General features: G+C 41.7%; 1 protein-coding gene across 1 annotated transcript in view; it reads right to left on the bottom strand.

Moving 5' to 3' along the window:
• The window catches only part of LRRC40 (leucine rich repeat containing 40), a 57280-nt gene that overhangs the window by 32700 nt on the left and 3654 nt on the right, over nucleotides 1–20926 (bottom strand). The window contains exons 2-6 of the mRNA XM_027874013.1: nucleotides 10941–11122; nucleotides 9733–9806; nucleotides 5508–5637; nucleotides 3534–3657; nucleotides 1176–1318 (exon numbers count right to left, since the gene is read on the bottom strand). Coding sequence (XP_027729814.1) covers nucleotides 1176–1318; nucleotides 3534–3657; nucleotides 5508–5637; nucleotides 9733–9806; nucleotides 10941–11122 — 653 coding nt within the window. The remainder of the gene's footprint in view (nucleotides 1–1175; nucleotides 1319–3533; nucleotides 3658–5507; nucleotides 5638–9732; nucleotides 9807–10940; nucleotides 11123–20926) is intronic.

Raw genomic sequence — 20926 nt, 5'->3', positions numbered from 1 at the left:
AAAAATAATTCAGCCAAGATATATAAAAGGGGAGGTGGTAGAGCAGCCATTAATTCAATAAACTAGATTCACAGATGTGGAGTGTTAGAAGGGGACCTGTGCCAACAAAGGTTAAGGCTTTTCACAAGATTAAAACAAAAAACAAAAATCTAGTGGCAGAGCCTGGACTAGAATCAGTGCCTACAGCTTAGCTGGTGCTGACTGACTAGGCACTCTGAACGCAGGAGTCCAGATCTCTTGAACTGCAATTCGAGTGTCCGCCTACCAAAATGCTTACCTGTAGTAAGTACTCAAAGACTATGGGAACTCAGTTTGGCTCTTCCCTCTACGGAGGGAGGGATGAGCTCATAAGCCAATCCTGTCTGTCCATTCTGGGTGACTCCTGTGCATAATCTCCCCAAAACCTGGGACCTTCCTCACTTTCTCCTGGCATCTTTAAGATACCAGCAGCCCAGGCCATAAGAAAATGTGTTTTTTAGTGAAAGAAGTCTTTCACCATAGGATATCAAAACAAGAAAGCTTTTTTAGCGACTGGGATTTGAGATTGACAGCGTCCCACTAAGTTCATTAACATTTAAATGATATATATTGCTCAGTGACTCTTGTCACTGTTATTATTGAAATTAAAACCCATTTAATGAAATTAGGTTTGTCATTACTTGGTTTCAGAGCAGAGAGCTAAAAGCCAAAGACAAGTAGACTTTAGACCCCACATGGGAAATAGTGAGTTCCTCATCATAAACAGCTTGAAAGAAAACTTAAGATTTCCAGTTCTTTGTAATGTTGTTTAGGTTGGACAAAACCTCTGAAAGCCCTTCCAACTCCGAGCTTCCATGATTGGAAGTAATTACATTAATATAACCTCATAATCAGAAAGCAAAATATTACAAATTGTAAAGTGATTTTAACACTAGCTAATTTCACCAAAAAAATTTTTTTTCCAGTATTTCTTAAAAGACCTGTTTACCAATGGATGAAACAAGACAGATCATTACTTTAAAAATTATTTTCTTCTACTTAAAAAGTATTTATCAACACTAATATTTGTGACACTAATTTTACTACAGCTCTTGAAAAAAATCCTCTTTTAAAGGTGACTATATAGCAATACATATTCTATTACCTAAATAGTATTTTTAAAAGTAATATGTTTTATATTGAACAGCAGATGGTACCTTCAATGATATACAAGAAGGAAATTCCGGTAGAAAACGTAGTTTATTTCTCCGTAAATAGAGCAGTTCTAGTGACTCCATGCTAGCTAATTCAGAAGGTATAGTTTCCAAGCAGTTTGAAGTGCAATCCAAATGCTTTAATCCTATAGAAATAATTTGGTGAAAAACTATTATTTTTTTTAAAGATCAAAACTTGCCAATTCAAATACTTTTGTTAACAACGAATAACAAATTCAGCATGAAGATTTGTGAAACTTTAACAAAATATATTCTTATAATGAATTACACTACCACCCCCCCAAAAATGGACTTATATAAATTTAGGTTGACTATCAAAATACTTTTAATACATTATCTACTAAAATTTTAGAGTTAACATGTGTTCCACAGAAATAATGTACATGAAAATACCAAATATAAAATGATACACATATATAAGGTATTTTTACTCACTATCATTTATCATTTTCTTAAGTTAAAATATATTTAAGGAAATAAACACATGTAAATGGGGGGGGGGGAATGGCCTTTCAGCTTTCCCCCCAGTGGACAAGAGTGGTTAAGTAAAGAAAGGAGACATTAGCAGCATGATGACCTATTTAGGAATTCTGAAGAGCCTCCCCTCATGACTTTGTTCAGCTTTTAGAAATATTAGTGCGGGTGAGTAGCAATTCTATGGAAGCGACAGCATCTCCTCGTTACATATAATGACAGCTCAGCCTGTGGGGATATGAACCGACAACCTTAGCATCATTACCAGGCTCTAACCAACTGAGACTGTTATTATTTTAAAAGTCAGAAAAAAAAAAAAAAAAACCACCCTCAGAAAATGATTCCTTTTCCTGAGGCTTTAGATTGCCCTGAATGTCTTGTTACTTAAAGGTTGATGACCCAGCTTTTCTTACATTCATTAGCATTCAAAAATTTTTGTGGAGGAGAAAGTTGAAACTGTCAGCCTTTCAAGAAAAGAGCTTCGGGAATCTGTCTCTAAGACCCAGCTTGCAACCAAGTTGCACCCAAGTAAATTCCTATGTGTCATACATTTTACACCAGCTCCCAGCTACAGAGTAAATGGAAAAAGTAACAATGTGGAGAGCGAATTTTCAAAAAAATATGAAAACGAAGAGGCAGACTAGCAAAGAAACCTGTGACTGGAGACGATGGGAACGGGGTGAGGTAAAGAGGTAAACTGTCAAAATAATTTAAATAACTTTATTTTTCTCTTCTGCTGCACCCTTTCCTGAATGATGAGTTCAAATTGCCTAGGTAAAAGCATAGCCTGTGGTTGACACAGAGGAGCTAGTGGCCAAGAAATAAGCGAGTCACTGACATTTTGGGGTCAAGCCAGCTGTAAAGTTAAGGACCACGCACTGGAAAGGCTTTTTATTCCAATTTTAAAATTCTGGGTAAAATTATAAAATATAAAGATTAAAGAGAAAGGTATCATACTATACTTTTTTGTCTTTAAAAACTGACGCTAAAATATAGTTTTAAAAATACTTACTTCAAGGACCTGTGATTTAGCTGATGTAGGAACTCTCTCCACCAACAGACTGAGTTGCAACCCTTCTTTGTCTTAGGAAAGAGTCTCTGTGAGTTGCTGTGGCTAAAACAAGTCATTCCCCAGTGGCCTTACTTAGACTGCTAAGCCTGCCAGTCCTTGATGACAGCAGAGCACGTCTTGGGCCTGAGCACAAAGCCTTCCCAGGCTGAAGCATCCTGCTGGCAGAGCTTTCAACACCCCCATGGCGCCCACAACAATGCCACCACAAGGCTATCTTAATGCTTACCCTGGTGGGGTATTTAACTGTTTTATTAAAGAGCTATATTGTGTATCTTTTTAAATGTAAAAATTATATTGTTTCTCTTTTCAGGTGCAAACATTTTTAAGTGTGAAAAATCTGGGCTCCGGCAGAAGACCACCTTGTAGGAATTCCGGCCAAAGACGCTTCTTCCTAGAGCCTTCTGCAGGGAAAGCTGTACGGCAGCAGCTGTGATTCCCTACCTCTTACCTCATGCAGATTAGACACAGAGTTAGATCAAACATCACAAAACCAATCAGTTGCTCAGCTCTACAGCTGGACAATGCCCATTATTTTATTTTGCTTTTTTTAGTTTTGCAAAGCTGACTTCTTGACAGCTTTACATTTTCTACCTCAAGCTGCCAAATACCAAAGTGCATTATTACCTACGAAAACAGGGCTCCTGGATCAAGACTGACGCCTTGGGGTAAGCAACACTTAGCACCTTCAAACCCATTATTATACTTGTCCATCTCCAACTACAACAAAATATTTTATTTTAGATATATGAAATACTACAATAAATTTTAAATATTTGAACACCGAGTAAGTTTACTTTTCATCCCAGTGATTTCTGCTGGCAAGTCCTTCATTTGATTGCCGGCAAGGTTGAGCCGCATCAGGTTAGAGAGAGAAGAAAAGCTAGCGGGAACAGCTGTGAGGCGGTTGTTGGAGAGATCCTTTTGAAAAAGTAAAAACAGAATTAAGAAACGGTCCCTCCCAAGGTACTTTCGCATGCAGTTTTAAGATCCTTGTGGGCAGTGCAAAGTATATTCTGGGAAAGAACGATTTCACTAGGGAAGAGTTTTCTGCATTTTCACCAGGTGTTTATATAAATCCAATGTTAACACTTCATTTTGCCTTTTGGGATCATCAAGGCTTTCACTGTAGTAGAAAACAGACAGAAATCAAGACCTGCCATATCACTTTACTCTCAGAGTCTAGAGATTCCTTTCTGGAAATGCTGAATGCCTCTACTGCACTGGAAGTTCTTAAATTTGGATGGACCCGAAAAGAACCCTTTACAGATTTACCGGGAGAGTTCCATGAGTCGACCAAAGGGTTGGCTTTAGACTTTCACAACTGGAAGTGGAAGGTGAAAGAAAGGCCCATGTAGAGTGTTGACCAATTCTCGCCTTCCACAGAGGCAAGGCTGCCTAACTGATTCAAACATCCTCTCTCCTCGATGCCTGTGTCATTCCAGGTGACCCGATTGCTAGGTTACAGTCTTAGCAATATGGTGAGAGATGTTTTAATGCTCCTTTTTAGTGCTCACGTGCTGGTCATTATTTTTATGATCTCTTCAATTCAGTGCTACATTAATAACTAAGTACTGAATGTCTGGTGGCACCAAAGGAGCGGAACAAGTAGATTAAGCGCCACTTTCCTCACGGGCTTTCCTTTGCTTCCTAATTAAAATCTACCCCTGGAGGAAGTAGAAGAGGTTGCCCGTGACAGATGCTGGCTAAGTCTGGTTTTAAAAGACAGTTTTAAAAAAGGGCTCGCAGCAAGAGAAATACCACAATTAACGAGCCAAAACTATTCCATGAGCACATATTAAAACACTTGGTGCTCAACTTGAAGATCAAAGGTTTGTGGAATGGTCCTTAGCAATCATTAATAAAATAAATAATTAAAATAAAATTAATAAAATAATGATTGCCTTAGCAATCATTAATAAAAACCTTTGTGGGGAGCTTTTCCCACCATTCCTCAATAATTTCAACATAATAGTCAGTTCTATTCTCAGGCAGTAAACACAATGGTGGCTAACTCAAGATCTGAGATTTTACCTAATGCCTCACTTAGCTCAAACTTCTATAAGATGGGGTTGTCATTTTTACGTCAATACAAAGACATGCCACCACAACAGGGCCACTGATCTAACAGGATTGAAACATATTTGTTGTTTATTTTGAGTTAGTATAGCGTTTTATAATTTGTCTGTCTTTTTCTTTGCTTACATATTGTTGGTCATTTCTGATTTTTTTCCCCCAATGCTGAGTCCTTAGTAAGATTCTCCAACAATTAAACACTGTTCCTTTGAAAATTATGAGACTACTTGGTGACAGTCCCCCAGAGGCATGAATTCCAAAAATGTACCTCCGTGCAAATGCTAAGGACACCTCTAAACCTAGGATCATGGATGTGGAGTCAGAAATGACCTTTCGGGGCTAGAAGGCCCAGAGTCCAACCCCTTCATTTGACAGATGGAAAGTCAGCAGGCAGGATCAGAACCGGATCTGGCCTTTGCTCTCCTGCTAAAGTCTCAAGCTCTCTTTGTGTCTCCGGCGCTACCTTCAGAGGCCGAGAGTAAAACTCAATCAGACTGTGTGAGTCTGCTGGGTTTTCTTGTCTCCCAGACCTTCCTCCTACATCTCATCTTGCACCCTGGTTGGTAAAGATGGCGAAGGAGGTTGAGGGCTTTGGTCTGAAACAAGGATCACAGAGGACTACTCTGCAGGACCCTAGAGGCTGATCAAAGTTTTTCAAGTAAAAAGCACATCAGGGTTAGAAGAGCCCGACTTACTAACTCCTCCAATCTGTGCAACTGGCCAAATCCATCGGGGACGCTGGTCAGCTCATTGTACTGCAGAAACAGGCCCTTCAGGTTTCTTAGTTTTGTAAGTTCTTCAGGCAGTATTTTCAGTTTGTTGTGACTATTGATAGATAAAATGAAATGCTAAACAATTTAAATAAAAACATTAGAAAACATAATAAAGTTTTGTAGCCATTTCTGTTAGCCAACTACATGGCCTTATTAAAACTTTATTAGTTATTATTTTAAATGTGATTCTATTTTCTTTCACAACACTGTGCACTTATGAAAAGACAGTAATAAGTGACCTTTTAGACATTTCAAAGGAGAAAAGGAAATTCTTTCACAAAAATTATTTGTGGGGGGCAGCTAGGTGGCACAGTGGATAGAGCGCCGGCCCTGAAGTCAGGAGTACCTGAGTTCAAATTCGGCCTCAGACCAAACGCTTGACGCTTACTAGCTATGTGACCACGGGCAAGTCACTTAACCCCAATTGCCTAAAAAAAAAAAAAATTGTGAACTATCTTTTAATATCCTTTGTAAGGAGTTTTGTTTTTTTAAATGCAAAAATCTCAAATGTACAGCCGTCCAGTTTACAGAATTCTGGCAAATGCTCAGTTTCTTTATGCCTCCTCACCCTCCCATCATTCCAGCTCGGCCTCCTGCAGCAGACCCAGAGCCAATGACTGTTTAGGGGGGAGAAGCTCCAGCTCATTTTACATGGTCCATTCACAAATAAACTGGATCTTAAGGAGTTTATAATCTATAAAGGAAAGAATATCGGTATAATACAAGTTGTAGTACAATTAAACGCATAGAAAATGCATTGCAGAGAGCAATTTAAGGGATCTGAGTTCAGGCCAGACTTTAAGGAGGAAGTGAGCTTGGAATCCCGGGAAGAACTATTCTAACAAAGGCATGGAGGCAATAGGACAAGAGATCAAAGAAAAAGTCAAAGGCTCTAATCTCCTAAAAGCAGAATGCATGAAAGGAAATAGTATGCAATACATTTGGAAAGTTAAATGGGAATAAGAATTTGGAGGGCTGAACCTTTTCAATTAAGGAGGCTGTGTTTTATTTGGTAAACAGTGGCAAGCCCCTACAAGTCTGGGCGCCAGCTACTTGGGGGATGGGCTGCTTATATGAGGAGCTCTTCTGTGAAGGACAAAGGAGAAGACGAGGCGGCCAGACCAGACAGAACCTGAACTTGGGGCTCCTTCAGCCTTGGTCATCTCTGCCCTCGGCTCTCCCATTCACCCCCTCTTTCTAATGGTCAGCTTCCTTTTGACTCTTCTTTCCCCTTCACCAATCACATCCAATAAATGACCAAGTTCAGGCAATGCCCCCTGCTTAAAATCTCTCACATCCAATTCCTCTTCTGTACTACTGCCAGTGAGGGAAGTTGGAGAGAGGCAGAGGAGCTGAGTTCAACTCCTGCCTCAGACTATGACGAGGACCCTGGGTGGGCAAGTTATTGAACCTCTCTGAGTCTCAGTTTTCTCATCCGTAAAATAAGAATAACAGCACCTCCCCCCAGGGCAGTTGTGAGGACCAAATGAGCTCAGACACATGAAGTGCTCTGCAAATCTTAAAGAGATGTGCAAAAATAGATGCTCTTAGTATTGCAACTGTCTCCTTATGGGCCATCACCTGTCCATTCTTTTCGCAGCCCCATCTAGCCTTCAAACCTGTGTCAAAATAACCTTTCTTTAGCAGAGAACCTGCGATAGAACTCTCTCCTCTCTTCAAAAATCCTCAGCCGCTCTTTTCCTTACAGCAAAGCTTAAGGCCTTTCGCATTTGGGAACCCACCTATTTTGCCTGCTTTCATCCCCACTGCTCCCCTCCATGCAAGGTATGCCTAGGAAAGCCTCTGCTCGGGCAGTGGCCTATGGGTGGGGGCTGACCATCCCTGCCCCTGACCTGCTAGATGCTCACCTGCCTTTTAAAGGACAACTCAAGGACCCCTTAGCCTCTCACTGGCTAAGAATGCCTTCCTCTCCAGGATCTCCCGAGCTGCCTGGCATCCATCCTTTAAGATTAAAGTTATCTGACTTGTTCTCCCAGTCACAGTCTGCTTAACAGACCTGGAGAAGATTCACAAAGCACGGCTGACCATCAGACCACAACAGCTGGGCCCTCGATGTGGCACAGCAATCTCTAAATACGTCTCTGGTCTGCTGTCCCACTCCCCACAGCAGCTCTTCCAAAAGTGTCTTCCCTCGAGTCTCCAATAGCCACCCTTTCCCTGGCCCCCTAATCTGAGGACCTTACCTCGTTGAAAACTTCCCCCGAGTTACCCGTCTCACGTGAAGAGGCAGCCCTTCTCCTTCCCAAGGCATGCCCCCCTTCATGTCTTCACTCTCCACCTCTATGTGCTGGCTCCTTACCAATGTGGGTTTTCTGCTTTCACATCTCTCCAGCACATCTCCTCTCCTCTGACACTGCCTCCCTCCTGGTGTGGACCTCACACCCTAAATTACTGCAACAGCTGCTAGGGGTCTGCCCGCCTCAAATCTCTCCCTTCTCTAGCTCCCAAAGTGGTTTTTCTAAAGTGCAGGTCAGATCATGCCATACAGACCTTTTGGGATCAGCTACAGTCTAGGGTCACTATTGCCTCGAGGATCAAAGAGAAAATGCTGTTTGCTGTTCCAGGCCTTCACAGCCTCACCCCCTCCTACCTGGTCTGTCTTCTTCCTCTTTCTTCTCCTCCATGTCCTCGAGCGTTCAGGCACACTAGCCTGTGTGCTAATTCTCACACACAACATTCTCTCTCCCCACATTGTGCCTCAGCCTTGGCCATCCCCTCTGCCTCCTGGCTTCCGTGGCCTGTCTTTAAGCCTCAGCGCTCAGATTCTACCTTCCACTGGAAACCTTCCCTAGCTCCCTGCACAGCTAGTGCCTTCTGAGATTACCTCCCATTTACAGCGTGTGTGTGTGTGTGTGTGTGTGTGTGTGTGTGTGTGTGTGTATTTTGCATGTGCAGAGTTCTTTTGTATAGGGTCTCTACAATTAAACTGTGTTTTTGCTTTTCGTAGTATCCCAAGCACTTAGTATAGTGCCAATCACATAGTAAACACTTATAAAGGGTTATCATTTTGTCCTCCTAGGAGACCACATATTCCACAAGGGCAGGAATATTACCTATCTCCTCTAATATCTAGCAAAATAGACCAATAACTGATGTTTCTTGAATGAATTGCCCGGCGAAGAGTTACTAAATTTTGAATAGAGGAGAAAGGAGAGGGGGCTAGAAGGGAGATTACAGTGGGAAACAGCACAGAAAGGACAGATATAAAGGATATTGTGAAGGCAGAATTAACACGACTTGAAAAGGAATTTAGATATATGAACAAAATCAAATCAAGTCAGACCAGAGTAGACTGACTAAATTATGGTCGGTGAATTTAGTATTCAACCAACCAAAAACCAGTATCTAAATAAAAGTTTGGCACCAATAAAATCATCTTCATGATGGGGTTAAATTTATAATCAGCCAAGAAAGAATTCAGGTAAGTTGAATAGTGGGAAAAAATTTATTCTTTGGTTTCAAAACTGAAATTGTTATACATCTACAGAAATGTCATTAAGCTATTATTGTTATTGCTTTCAGAGCACCTACCAAAGAATAGGCAGTGCTTAATAAATGTGAGTTTGCTGTTAATCAATAAATGACAAATAGAATGATGTGACTTCATAGGATCGAAGATTTAAACCTGGAAAGCGCTTCAGAGGGCAACTAGTTCAACACCTTAACTTACAGGTAACGAATCTGAAATGAAAAGAAGTTCTATGAATCGCCCAAATCTCAGAGACATTAAGTAGCGGCAGAAGCAGACGTTGAATCCAGGCTCTCTTTGTCTGGCTCTGTCTCTCTCTACACTTATATGTGTATATATGGATTTTTTTCTTCCTGAGCCGCACCTATGATTTCACACACAAAGGGAACACGCAGTATGCAAACTCCACGCTGATGGTCAATGTAACTACAACTTACTCTTTTGGGAAGTTAACCAGAAAACAGAGGGTTCCCCATGATCAAAGCAAGTGACCGGGATAGGACTTGAACCCCAGGTCTTCCTTGGGTTAACACCAGCCTTGTTTCCACTGTACCACCCACTCTCTCTTTTTTTTATTACTCAGAAAATTAATAAAAAAGCGATTTCAAATTCTTCTCCACAACATCAAAATTAAAAATAACAGCATTCTGGCTTTACCTGACATTAAGCTTCTGAAGATTTTCCAGCTCGCCTATGGTACAAGGAAGGGACGTCAGCAGATTATCGTGCATCTAGAACAAGGCCATAGACTCAGTCTCAAATAACATTTGTTCCTTCTTCCATCCCCCCATGTCCCCCACCACTCCGTCTTCTCGCACTTTCCAACGTGACTAAGTCCCTCAACTCCCTTATGAATTTAGTGTCGGTAAATGAGGCTGTTAATCAGAAATCATATGTGGAGGCTGAAGGCTCCTCGAAGCTGACCAAACCTCTGCTCTTGAAGCCAGACAGGAGGAGGCCTGTTTCAAGTCTCAGTCCAGCTTTCAGAGAGAAGGGGAGCGCTTCAAAACCAAAGTGAAAATGAGACATGTGGACTTGCAATCCACAACCCTACTCTCCTGGCAGAAGCAACAAGCTGATCAACTGCAAAATGGCAGGAGAGGAGAGAAGGCTCTTCTCTCAACTTCTCTTTCAGTTTGAGCACAGGCCCCACAAACTACCATAGAGCCTCTCATGCAAATCCCTACCCATTTGTTCCAGATTTTCTTGGAAGAATTTTCAATGCTACAGTGAAAATATGCAAGGAAAAGAATAGGCTGATACTCTTTCGGATTCAACGAGCTAGAAAATACGGCATCTCAAAATTAAAAACCTGGTCTCAGAAAGAACAGGACAATTCAGTTAACTTTAAGGCCTAATATTTTAATTGAAGACCAGAGTAAAAGCAAAAATATTCTTCTGTCACATTGCAAAAGCGATCAGTTCTCTACGTCAAAAGGATCATGCTTAGATGCCTAAAATACTATGCTGTACGAAATAAATCCAGAATATAACAACAGTAATAAAAACCATGACCTCTGAGGTTACTACAGAATTAGACTCTCTGAAAAGAAGTCTCTATCATGATGGGTGAACGCTCTAAAGAGGAGGGACAAGGGCAAGCGTGACCAAGTAGAAGATGGAGCAGAGCAGCATTTTGCACTGCTAAGGGAGTAGCCCTCAACATGAAATCACAACCAGCTGGGAGGTTCCAGGCTGTTTAAAATACAGAACTGTGACTTAACCTGGCATTCGCTCCTGGCATTCTGCTGACAGGAAATGGAAACCTTTTCCTCTCCTACTTCCCTGTCAGGATCTAAGTGGAGCTGCATTTTCTTCTTACAGTTTCAGATTATATTTCAATCAAGTATAGTCAATCAACTTACATCAAGTATAGTCAGTGCAGGAAGAAGCCTGAGGTCATCTGAAAGTGACTGAAGTTTATTGTTGGATATGATTAGTTTAGTCAAATCTGTCTGCTCCCACCATCGTTCAGAAGAATTAAAGGAATGATTCTGGTTCGCTTCCTCCGGGACATCCAAATTTATTCGCCAAACTGTCTGAGGGACTATTTTTCCCCAAAATGAGAAGAAAAAAAATGTGGTTACATTAATATATTCCCATTAATATTAATGTTTATAAAAGTGAAAATCATAGCTTAATACACAGTATCAATAAAAAAATTTTTCAAAGCTGTTTCTATACCATTTTTTTTAAAAAAAGGATTGGGGTAAACAGGCAGTATTGTATAATGGAATAAAAAACACAATGGATTTGAAGCCACAGGAGCTAAGTTTAAATCCTCAACACAGAGACTGGTTATTGTGTGACAATGAGCTGTCATTTCCCCTTCCTGATAAATATTGATTTACTGCTACTCATATATAAAATGAGGAAGGCTAGCCTAGATGTTCTCTGGACATCTCTAAGTATCCTTTCTAGCTCTCTATATGCCTGTAAAGAAAGAAACCAGCAAAAACAAAAAACTGTTTCTCTCCTAGAAAAAGTCAGTTGTATTTTAAAAAGTATAATTGAACACTATTAGACATTCAAAGAACAATTCATTTCAATACTACACAAGTTGTCTGCAATAAGATGAGAAGAAGGCACCCATTCAATCTCTTTCTACAATACAAATATGGTCTTGTAACCTAACCCAGGAAGAGACAAAACAGAGAAACAAAATACTGACAAATTATCCCTAATGAAGACAGAGGTGAACATTTTAAAGTAAAATATTAGAAGGCTACAATACATATTAGAAAGACCGGAAACTATGGTCCAAGTTGGGTTTATGCCAGGAATATAGAACTGATTCAACAAGGAAGACTACAAATATATAATAAATCTGGCTAATAATACAAATAATAAAAGTCATATGATTATATCAGAAGATACTGAAAAAGCTTTTGACAAAATCCAACACTCATTTCAGCATTAAATACTCTAGAAATCATAACTGGACCACTCCTTTAAAAATAGTATTTCCCTAAATCCAAAAGCAAACATTATGAGAAAGTTTAGGAGAAATTATGAGAAAAGTTAGGGATTTTTCCAATAAGATCAAGAGTAAAGCAAGGATTCTTTTATCACCACAGTGCTCAAAATATTAGTTATACTGATTATTATCCTTCATGCTCGCAGAGGACCAAAATGGTATCACCACGTCGCGATCGAGGCACAGTGAGTGTGTCTGACTGCGGCTGATCAAACCAAAACTAGCTTGGGAGGCTCTTCCATACACTGGGCACAAACAGTCCTTTAATGTTTGGAGTGGAAATGTCTCCACATTTGCACATCTCAAGTTTCTTTCCAGCCACTGTGACTGCTTCACTTGTAAAGCACCGCACCTTCTCTGAATCGGGCGTGCCATGCTGGGCGGTCCTGTGCGAGCGTCTCCCACGTAATGCAATCGATTCCCAAGCTCTTAAGAGAAATCTTGAGAGTGTCCTTGTATCTCTTTTTCTGACCTCCATGTGAGTGCCTTGTGTAAGTTCTCCATAAAAGAGCCTTTTAGGCAAATGCACAGTTGGCATTCAAACAGCATGGCCAGCCCATAGGACTTGTGCTCTCTGCAAAAGAGTTTGAACACTTGGCAGTTTAGCTTAAGAAAGGACCCCAGATCCTGCCAAGTGATCTTCAGAAGCTTCCTAAGCCAATTCAAATGGAAGTGATTCCACTTCCTGGCAGGCGCTGCTCGGGACTATCCAGGTTTCACAAGCACACAACAATGAGGTCAGCACAACAGCTCTAAGACCCTCAGTTTGGCAGACAGAGTAACATCTCTTCTCTCCCACACTTTCCTTCGGAGCTGAGCTAGCTCTGGCAATGCGTTGTGTCAACTTCATCATCTATGTGGACATCCCTGGAAAGTATACTGTCAAAGTAAGTGACCTTGTCCCCAGGATTCAAAACTTTTCCATTTGCTTTAATTGGTGGTTCCACATATGGACAGTGTGGTGACGGCTGGTGAAATTACCTGTGTTTTCTCGCTAATTATCAGGCTAAAATCAGCACAAGCAGCGGAGAACTGATTCACACATTGCTGCATCTCAGCCTTGGGCTGCATTCAGTGCACAATCATCTGCAAACAAAAAAATCATGCACCACTTCTCCCTCCACCTAGTCTTGACATGAGAAAACCAGTGTAGAGTGTGCTTTGAAAAGCTTAAAGTGCTATAGAAATTCTACTTGTCATTATTAATATATTTGATAACATTATTAATATTATGTGTTATGCAATCTAAGATATCTAGAAATTATATATTATTGTTAATATTAAAATTATTATTATTGAACTACAAATGACACAAGGCATCTTGCCAACAGACTCTTACCTAGGATGAAGGACTCAGAAACCTGCCCTATCAAAAAGCAAGCACACACTCCAAATACAGCATTATCATCTGCCTCTGTACCATCCTGAGATAACACAAAGGAATTGAAACTAAATATAAGTTCGGTTAGTCACCACTTATTTACTGACCCAGAAACTGAGGCTCAATCTCTTCTTTTTCCTGTTTATTTGAGAGAGAATAAACTGACAATGCCTTCTGCCATTAGCCTTTGAGGATGCGAACTGTGGTCAAATGGTACTCCTCTTACCTTTGGCTAACCAATTCCCACCTTCATTTTTTCCCAGTCCTTATGATTCAGAATTTCTGAAAACTCCCTCCTGATGCTGACACTCCCAGATCTCTCATCTCTATCCACCCCAACCCTGTAACTCCAAAGTCCTTGCCCTTCCACTTTATTGTCTGAAGTTTTAAATAAATGAGTTACCCTTCATGGACTCCTCACTCACTCATATACCCAATATGTTGCCAAATATTGTCATTTCTATCTTATCTCACATAGCCTTCAACTTGGGTCAGGCCCTCAACACCCTTACTAAAATCAATCAATCAATAACAAAACAATCATTAAGTGCCTACTATACATCAGGCATCTAAAGATACAAAAAGAGGTAAAAGACAGTTCCTCCCCTCAAGGAGTTCACAATCTAACTGGGGAAACAACACGTAAGCAAACATACACAAAACAAGCTAAATATAAGATAAATAAGAAAAGTAGAAGAGTCTGGCAAGTACTACAATTAAGAGGGGTTTAGGGAAGGCTTCTTGTAGAAGGTGGGATCTGAGTTGGGACTTGAAGGAAGCCAAGGAGGTCAACTGCCAAAGAAGAGGAGGGAAAGCATACCAGGCATGGTAGACAGCCAGAGTGAACAGCCAGAGCCAAAAGACGGAATTGTCTTCTTCATGGAACAGCCAGTAGGTCAGTGCCAATGGATCAAAGAGTACACAGAGGGGAGTAAGATAGAAGAAGACTGGAAAGATAGCAGGGGGCAGATTATGAAAGACTCTGAATGCCAAACACAGCATTTTGCATTTGATCCTGGAAGTAACAGGAAGTCACCAGAGTCTGAGTTAGGGGATAACATCTTTGGACCTATGTTTTAGGAAAATCCTTTTAGTGGTAGAGTGGAGGATGGACTAGAGTGGGGAGAGACTGAGGCAGGCAAACCCCACCCCCACCCTCCAGCAGCTATTGCAATAGTCTAGTAGTGAGATGATGAGGGCCTGCATCAGTTAGGGGCAGTGTCAGAGAAGGGGGCATATTCAGGACAAACCACAAAGGCAAAATTGGCAAGCCTGGAAATAACTTGGATATAGGGATGAGAGACAGTGAAGAATTCAGGATGACTCCTAGGTTGTAAGTCTGAGGGCCTAGGAGGGTAGTGTTGCCCTCCTAAGGTAACAGGGAAGTTAAGAGCGGAAGAGAGTTTAGGGGGAAAGAAAATGAGCACTGTTTTGGACATGCTGAATATGACTAGTGAACATCCAGTTCAAGATGTCTGAAAGGTAATTGGAGATGCAATACTACAGGTCAGCAAAGAGAACGGAGAAGGAAAGGTAGGTTAGAGAATCATCAGCAAAGAGATGGTAATTAGATCCATAGCAGCTGATGAGATCACCAAATGAAGTAGTTTAGAACAGGGCTCCTTCAAGTTTTTTCCACTCAACAAACCCCTTTTCTAGTCTCTGCTGTGGTTAATTGGCATTGCACGGCCTGGGAGCATGCGCACAGCAAAGTGTACGTGCTTTGTGTTTAGAACCGAAGCTGCAATGAAGCTGCACAGCGCAACATGGGCGACAGCTGCCAGAAACACCTCAGATTCATTTCATTACACGTTTCACTTTGAATTAATTTTTGGTTGTTGCATGTTCAGAAACTTTTTACTGTTGTCAAACTTTCTGTGACCCCACATGGGGTCACGACCCACAGTTTAAGGAGCACTGGAGGGAGGAGAGAAAAGGACCCGAGACAGGGTCGTGAGGGACACCTAGAGTTAGAGGGCATGATCTGGAGGGGCGTTCATTAAAAGAGAAGGACCAGTCAGATAGGTAAGAGGAAAACCAGGGGAGAGTGGTACCCAAACACCTAGAAAGGAGTGATCAACAACGTCAAAGGCTACAGAGAAATCAAGGAGAATGAGGACAGAAAAGGCCATTGGATTTGGCAACTAAGAGACCATCAGAAACTTTTGAGAGAGCAGTTCTGGTGGAATAATAAGGTCAGAAGCCAGACTGTAAGGGGCTAAGAGAGAATGAAAGGAGAGAAAGTGGGGCACTACTGTAGACAGCCTCTTCAAGTTTAGCTACAGAAGGCAGAAGAGATATAGGATGATGATTAGCAGGGATGGAAGAATAGAAGTAAGGATTATTTCAGGATGGGGAAACATGGGCATGTTTGTAGGCAGTAGGAAATGGGCCAGTAGAAAGGGAGAAATTGAATATAAGTGAAAGAATGGGGGTGACAGAGCGAGGGGGCAGCCTGTTGGAAAAGATGGGATGGAATGGGATCACTTGTGCAAGAAGGAGGGTTAGCCTTGGTGAGGAGTAGGGCCATCTCATCATGCAAGATAGGTGAAGGAGGAGACAGGGGCAGAAGGAATCTGAGTGACAGGAAATAAGGAACAAGGTAGAAGAGGGAGGGCACAGAGAATGGCCTTACTTTTTTTTTTCCATAAAATATGAGCCAAGTTTCTCAGCTGAGAGAGTAGGAGGTTTGCGGAGGGATTAGAACTGTGTTAAAATTGTATCTTACTCTGGTCTCCCTGACCACCCCTTCCCCTTCTGGTCAGTGTAGGAAGTTCTAGCAGGAAATTCAATTGCAAAGGGATACCTGAAGTCTCGTATAAACCATACCAAAGACAGTTTACAGAACATAATTTACAAATTGTATCATATGGGCAGAGTCAAGATGGTGGAGTAAAAGCATTGACTTGCTTTAGCCCTCCCCCAAAGCCCTCCAAATACCTGTAAAAAATGCCTCTAAACAAATTCTAAAGCAGCATACCCACTAAGAGGCAGAGTGAAACAGATTTCCAGCCCAAGACAACTTGGATGGTTGATTGGAAAGGTCTATTGTATCCCGCTAGGAGAGGAGCACAGTTCATCACAGGCCATGCAGGCAAAGACCAGGCCTCAGTGAACCTGGAGCAGGCCTCAGGGTATTGAACCAAGGGGAGTGGCAGTTTCCAAATTCCTCAACCCACAAACAACAAAGACAACTTAGAACGTCAGTAGGAAAGGTCTGTCAGACCTCAGTAAGACAGGAGCTTGGTCCCAGCCCCAGTCTTGGCACAGCCTTGGGGTGGCGGCTGCTTCTGGACTTCTCGGCCCACAGACGGTGGGGGGATCAAGCAGCTGACCAGAGGGGGATTGCAGGGATCTCTTTGCTGGTGCTGAGGCAGGATTCTCTTGCTTTGCCTGTGCTTGGATCTGGGTCATAGTTCTGGGTGGCAGTCCTGGGGTGAGAAGGAGCACTAGCCTGGTGATGCTTCTGGTGGTGGGGTTGAGAGGGAATCCCCCTCACAGTTCCAAGGCAGAAAAGAATGCTTGTGGTCACTCATAGACCAGAGCACAGGCCAGGAAAGGAGTAAACACCTCGCCTTTGATCATACCACCTTGGAAGAACTGAAAATTTATAGGTCCCTAGGAGTATCTCTGAAAACAGCTGCACAAAACCCCCAAAGCTTGGGACAGTACATTCCCCACACTGGAAGCAGACCCTACCTTAACAAAGAGTTTAATAGTCAAGTAATTGGCTGAGAACATGAGCAAACTGCACAAAAAAGGTCAGACCATAGAATCTTACTATGGTGACAAAGAAGATCAAAACATACAACCAGAAGAAGACAACAAAGTCAAAGCTCCTACATCCAAAGCCTCCAAGAAAAATATGAATCAGTCCAAGGCCATGGAAGAGAAGCAAGTAAGAGAAGTAGAGGAAAAACTGGGATGAGAGCAATGTAAGAAAATCATGAAAAACAAGTCAACAGCTTGCTAAAGCAGACCCCCCAAAAAATGAAGACCCAAATGGCAGAACAGGTCCAAAAAAGTCAATGAGAAGAATGCCTTCAAAAGCAGAATTGATCAAATGGAAAAGGAAGTCCAGAAGCTTACTGAGAAAAATAACTCCTTAAAAATTAGAATGGAACAAATGGAAGCTAATGACTTTATGACAATTCAAGAAACTATAAAACAAAACCAAAAGAATGAAAAACATATAAGACAATATGAAATATCTCATTGGAAAAACTGACATGGAAAATAGATCCAGGAGAGACAATTTAAAAATTACTAGACTTGGGGGCAGCTAGGTGGCACAGTGGATAGAGCACCGGCCCTGAAGTCAGAAGGACCTGAGTTCAAATCCGACCTCAGACCAAACACTTGACACTAGCCATGTGACCCTGGGCAAATCACTTAACCCCAACTGTCAAAAAAAAAAAAAAAAAGAAAGAAAGAAAAAAAAATTACTAGACTACCTGCAAGCCATGATCCAAAAAAGAGCCTCGACACCATCTTTCAAGAAGTTATCAAGGAAAACTGCCCTGATATTCCAGAAACAGAGGGTAAAATAGAAATTGAAAGAATCAACCGATCACCTCCTGAAAGAGATCCCCAAAGGAAAACTCCAAGGAATACTACACCCAAACTGCAGAGTTACAGGTCAAGGAAAAAATATTACAAGCAGCCAGAAAGAAACAATTCAAGTATTGTGGAAACACAGTCAAGTTAACACAAGATTTAGCAGCTTCTACATTAAGGAACTGAAGGGCTTGGAATATAATATTCTGGAGGTCAAAGGAGATAGCATAACGGCCAAGAATCACCTACCCAGCAAAACTGAGCATAATCCTTCAGAGGAAAAATGAACATTCAATGAAATAGAGGACTTTCAAGCATTCTTGATGAGAAGACCAGAGTTGAATAGAAAATTTGACTTTCAAATACAAGACTCAAGACAAGCATGAAAAGGTAAATAGGAAAAAGAAATCATAAGGGACTTATTAAAGTTGAGCTGTTTACATTCCTACATGGAAAGATGATATTTGTAACTCATGAGACCTTTGTCAGTATTAGGGTAGTTGGAGGGAAAATAAATTATATGGATGTATGGATGGATAGATAGATAGACAGACACACATAGATAGAGGGCACATGTTGATAAAATTAAGGGGTGAGAGGATTATACTGGGAGAAAGAGAAAGGGGAAAGTAGAATGGGGTAAATTATCTCACATAAAACAGACAAGAAAAAGCTTTTACAGTGGAGGGGAAGTTGAGAAAGGTGAGAGGGAATGAGTGAATCTTATTCTCATCGGATTTGGTTTAAGGAGGGAATAACATACACACTCAATTAGGTATGGAAATCTATTTTTCCCTACAGGAAAATAGGGGGAAAGGGGATAAGAGAGGGGGGATACAAGAGAGGGCATACTGGAGAGGGGGTAACCAGAAGCAAACACTTTTGAGGAGGGACAGGGTCAAAGGACAGAATAGAATAAATGGGGAGGGGAGGAACAGGATGAAGGGAAATATAGTTAGTTTTTCACAACATGACTATTATGGAAATATTTTGCATGACTACACATATATAACCTGTATCAAATTGCTTGCCTTCTTAATGAGGGTAGGTGGGGAGGGAGGAAGGGAGAAAATTTGGAACCCAAAGTTTTAAAAACAAATGTTAAAAATTGTTTTCACATACAACAGGGAAATAAGATATACAGGCAATGAGGTATTGAAATCTATCCTGCCCTACAGGAAATTAGAAGGGGAAGGGGAAAAGAGAAGGGGGGAGGGTGGTGATAAAAGAGAGGGCAGATAAGGGGAAGGAGTATTCAGAATGCACGCCATCTTGGGGTGGGGGGGAGGGTTGAGATGGGGAGAAAATTTGGAACTCAAAATCTAGTGGAAGTGAATGTTGAAAACCAAAAATAAATAAATTAATTTTAAAAAGAGAGGAAAAAGAAGAAAAAAAAACAAATTGTATCATCTGTTAACCAAAATTTACATCCTCATAATATGTGCCAAATCAGAGGAAAACACCTAGGGCCTTCTTGTTAAAGTTCTGGTCCTACGATAGGTATAAGTTCTGGACTAAATCCAGACCATCACAGCTTTAGACTGGCAGAAAATCCAAAAGGTGCTGATAATTTTGGGATGAAGAGTTTGAAGTTTTATCCATAACTTTGAGATGATTTAGATATATTCATGAACCAATACTCAGGTGGCAAAGATAAGAGTTGGTGTTTCCCCCCCAAAAAACTATAAAAATGAGACCTCCGGCCCTCTTCCATCTCCATCTGGTCCATGCTGCTGAGTGCTCCCAACTCTGATCCATGGTGACATGAGTGACGCTCCCCGTCTTTCCCCCTCCCCATTCTGTTCCCTTCATTGCTTTCCTTCACCATACCCCCTATCCCCATGCCACTTACCTCAATATCCCTCCTCACTTTTCACCACTTGTCTCTGGGGTTTCTTAAAGCCTGTTTTCCACTGCCAATTGCAGTCTTTCTTGGAGAGTATCCAAAGAACTGGGCATGCCTGCCTGTTTCATAATTTCATTATCAATTCAAGAAGGTTAGGAAAGGCCACTGTGCAGAGGGGCAGAGTGAATTCATGAGGGAGGTATACATAGTAGGACTGCCTGGTTGAGTTTACGTAACATAAATCTGGAGTGGCCCCAGTCGGAATAATTGTGTGACTTTCTCCACCTTCGTTCAGCAGCATGTGTGTAGGTGCAAAGATGACAAATGGTGTAAGTCATCCAAGGCTGGGTGTAACTGAAGGTATGACGAGGGGGCCAGGAATTCAAGAGGGAAGGACAGGACAGAGCTGAGCTGACCCACCAAGGGGTCAAGATGTGGAAGGGAGAATGGCTAGCACTGGGGAGATGGCCTGGAAGAGAAATGAGGAGTCAAGGGATTAGAAGTCACAGTGCAGATTAAGAGCAGGACTATGTAAGGGATGGCAAAGAGAGGTGAAAAACCAATAGATGATGGTCAGAAAAGGGGATTTCAGAATTCTTGACCATGGAGGTGGCACATGTGGATGATGGCAAGATCCAGGGCATGACCATCTTTGCGTGGGGCTGAGGTGGGGTGGAGGAGGAGCTCAGGGGAGCTCTGGAAGTTGAGGAACTGAGTGGTTAGGGTACCTGAGGGAGGATCAACACTCCCTAGCAGGAGTGCAGGAGATGGGGTAGGAGAGAACATTTTAAGCCAGGTCTCCAAGCTCACTGAAGAAAGGAGAGCGACCTGGGGTTCTGGAGACAACAGCCTCCCCAAAGCCTCCCTAACTCCAATCAGATACCTGCTACTAAAGTAATTCTCATCAAACACAGGTCTGATGTGTCACTCTTGGGTAAGCTCCAGTGGATCCCTCATCTCTAGGATCAATTCTGAACCCCTGTTTGGCATTTAAATCTCTTCCTAACCTAATCCCTTCCTACCTTTCCAAGCTTCTTAAACACTATTACTTTCCAATCACTAGGCTATATGGCTGTACGTACTCTGTGCC

This window comes from Vombatus ursinus, unplaced genomic scaffold, assembly GCF_900497805.2.
Source record: "Vombatus ursinus unplaced genomic scaffold, bare-nosed wombat genome assembly UNPS02014804.1, whole genome shotgun sequence".
Lineage (NCBI taxonomy): Eukaryota > Metazoa > Chordata > Mammalia > Diprotodontia > Vombatidae > Vombatus > Vombatus ursinus.
This window is presented reverse-complemented; position numbering and strand designations above follow the sequence as displayed.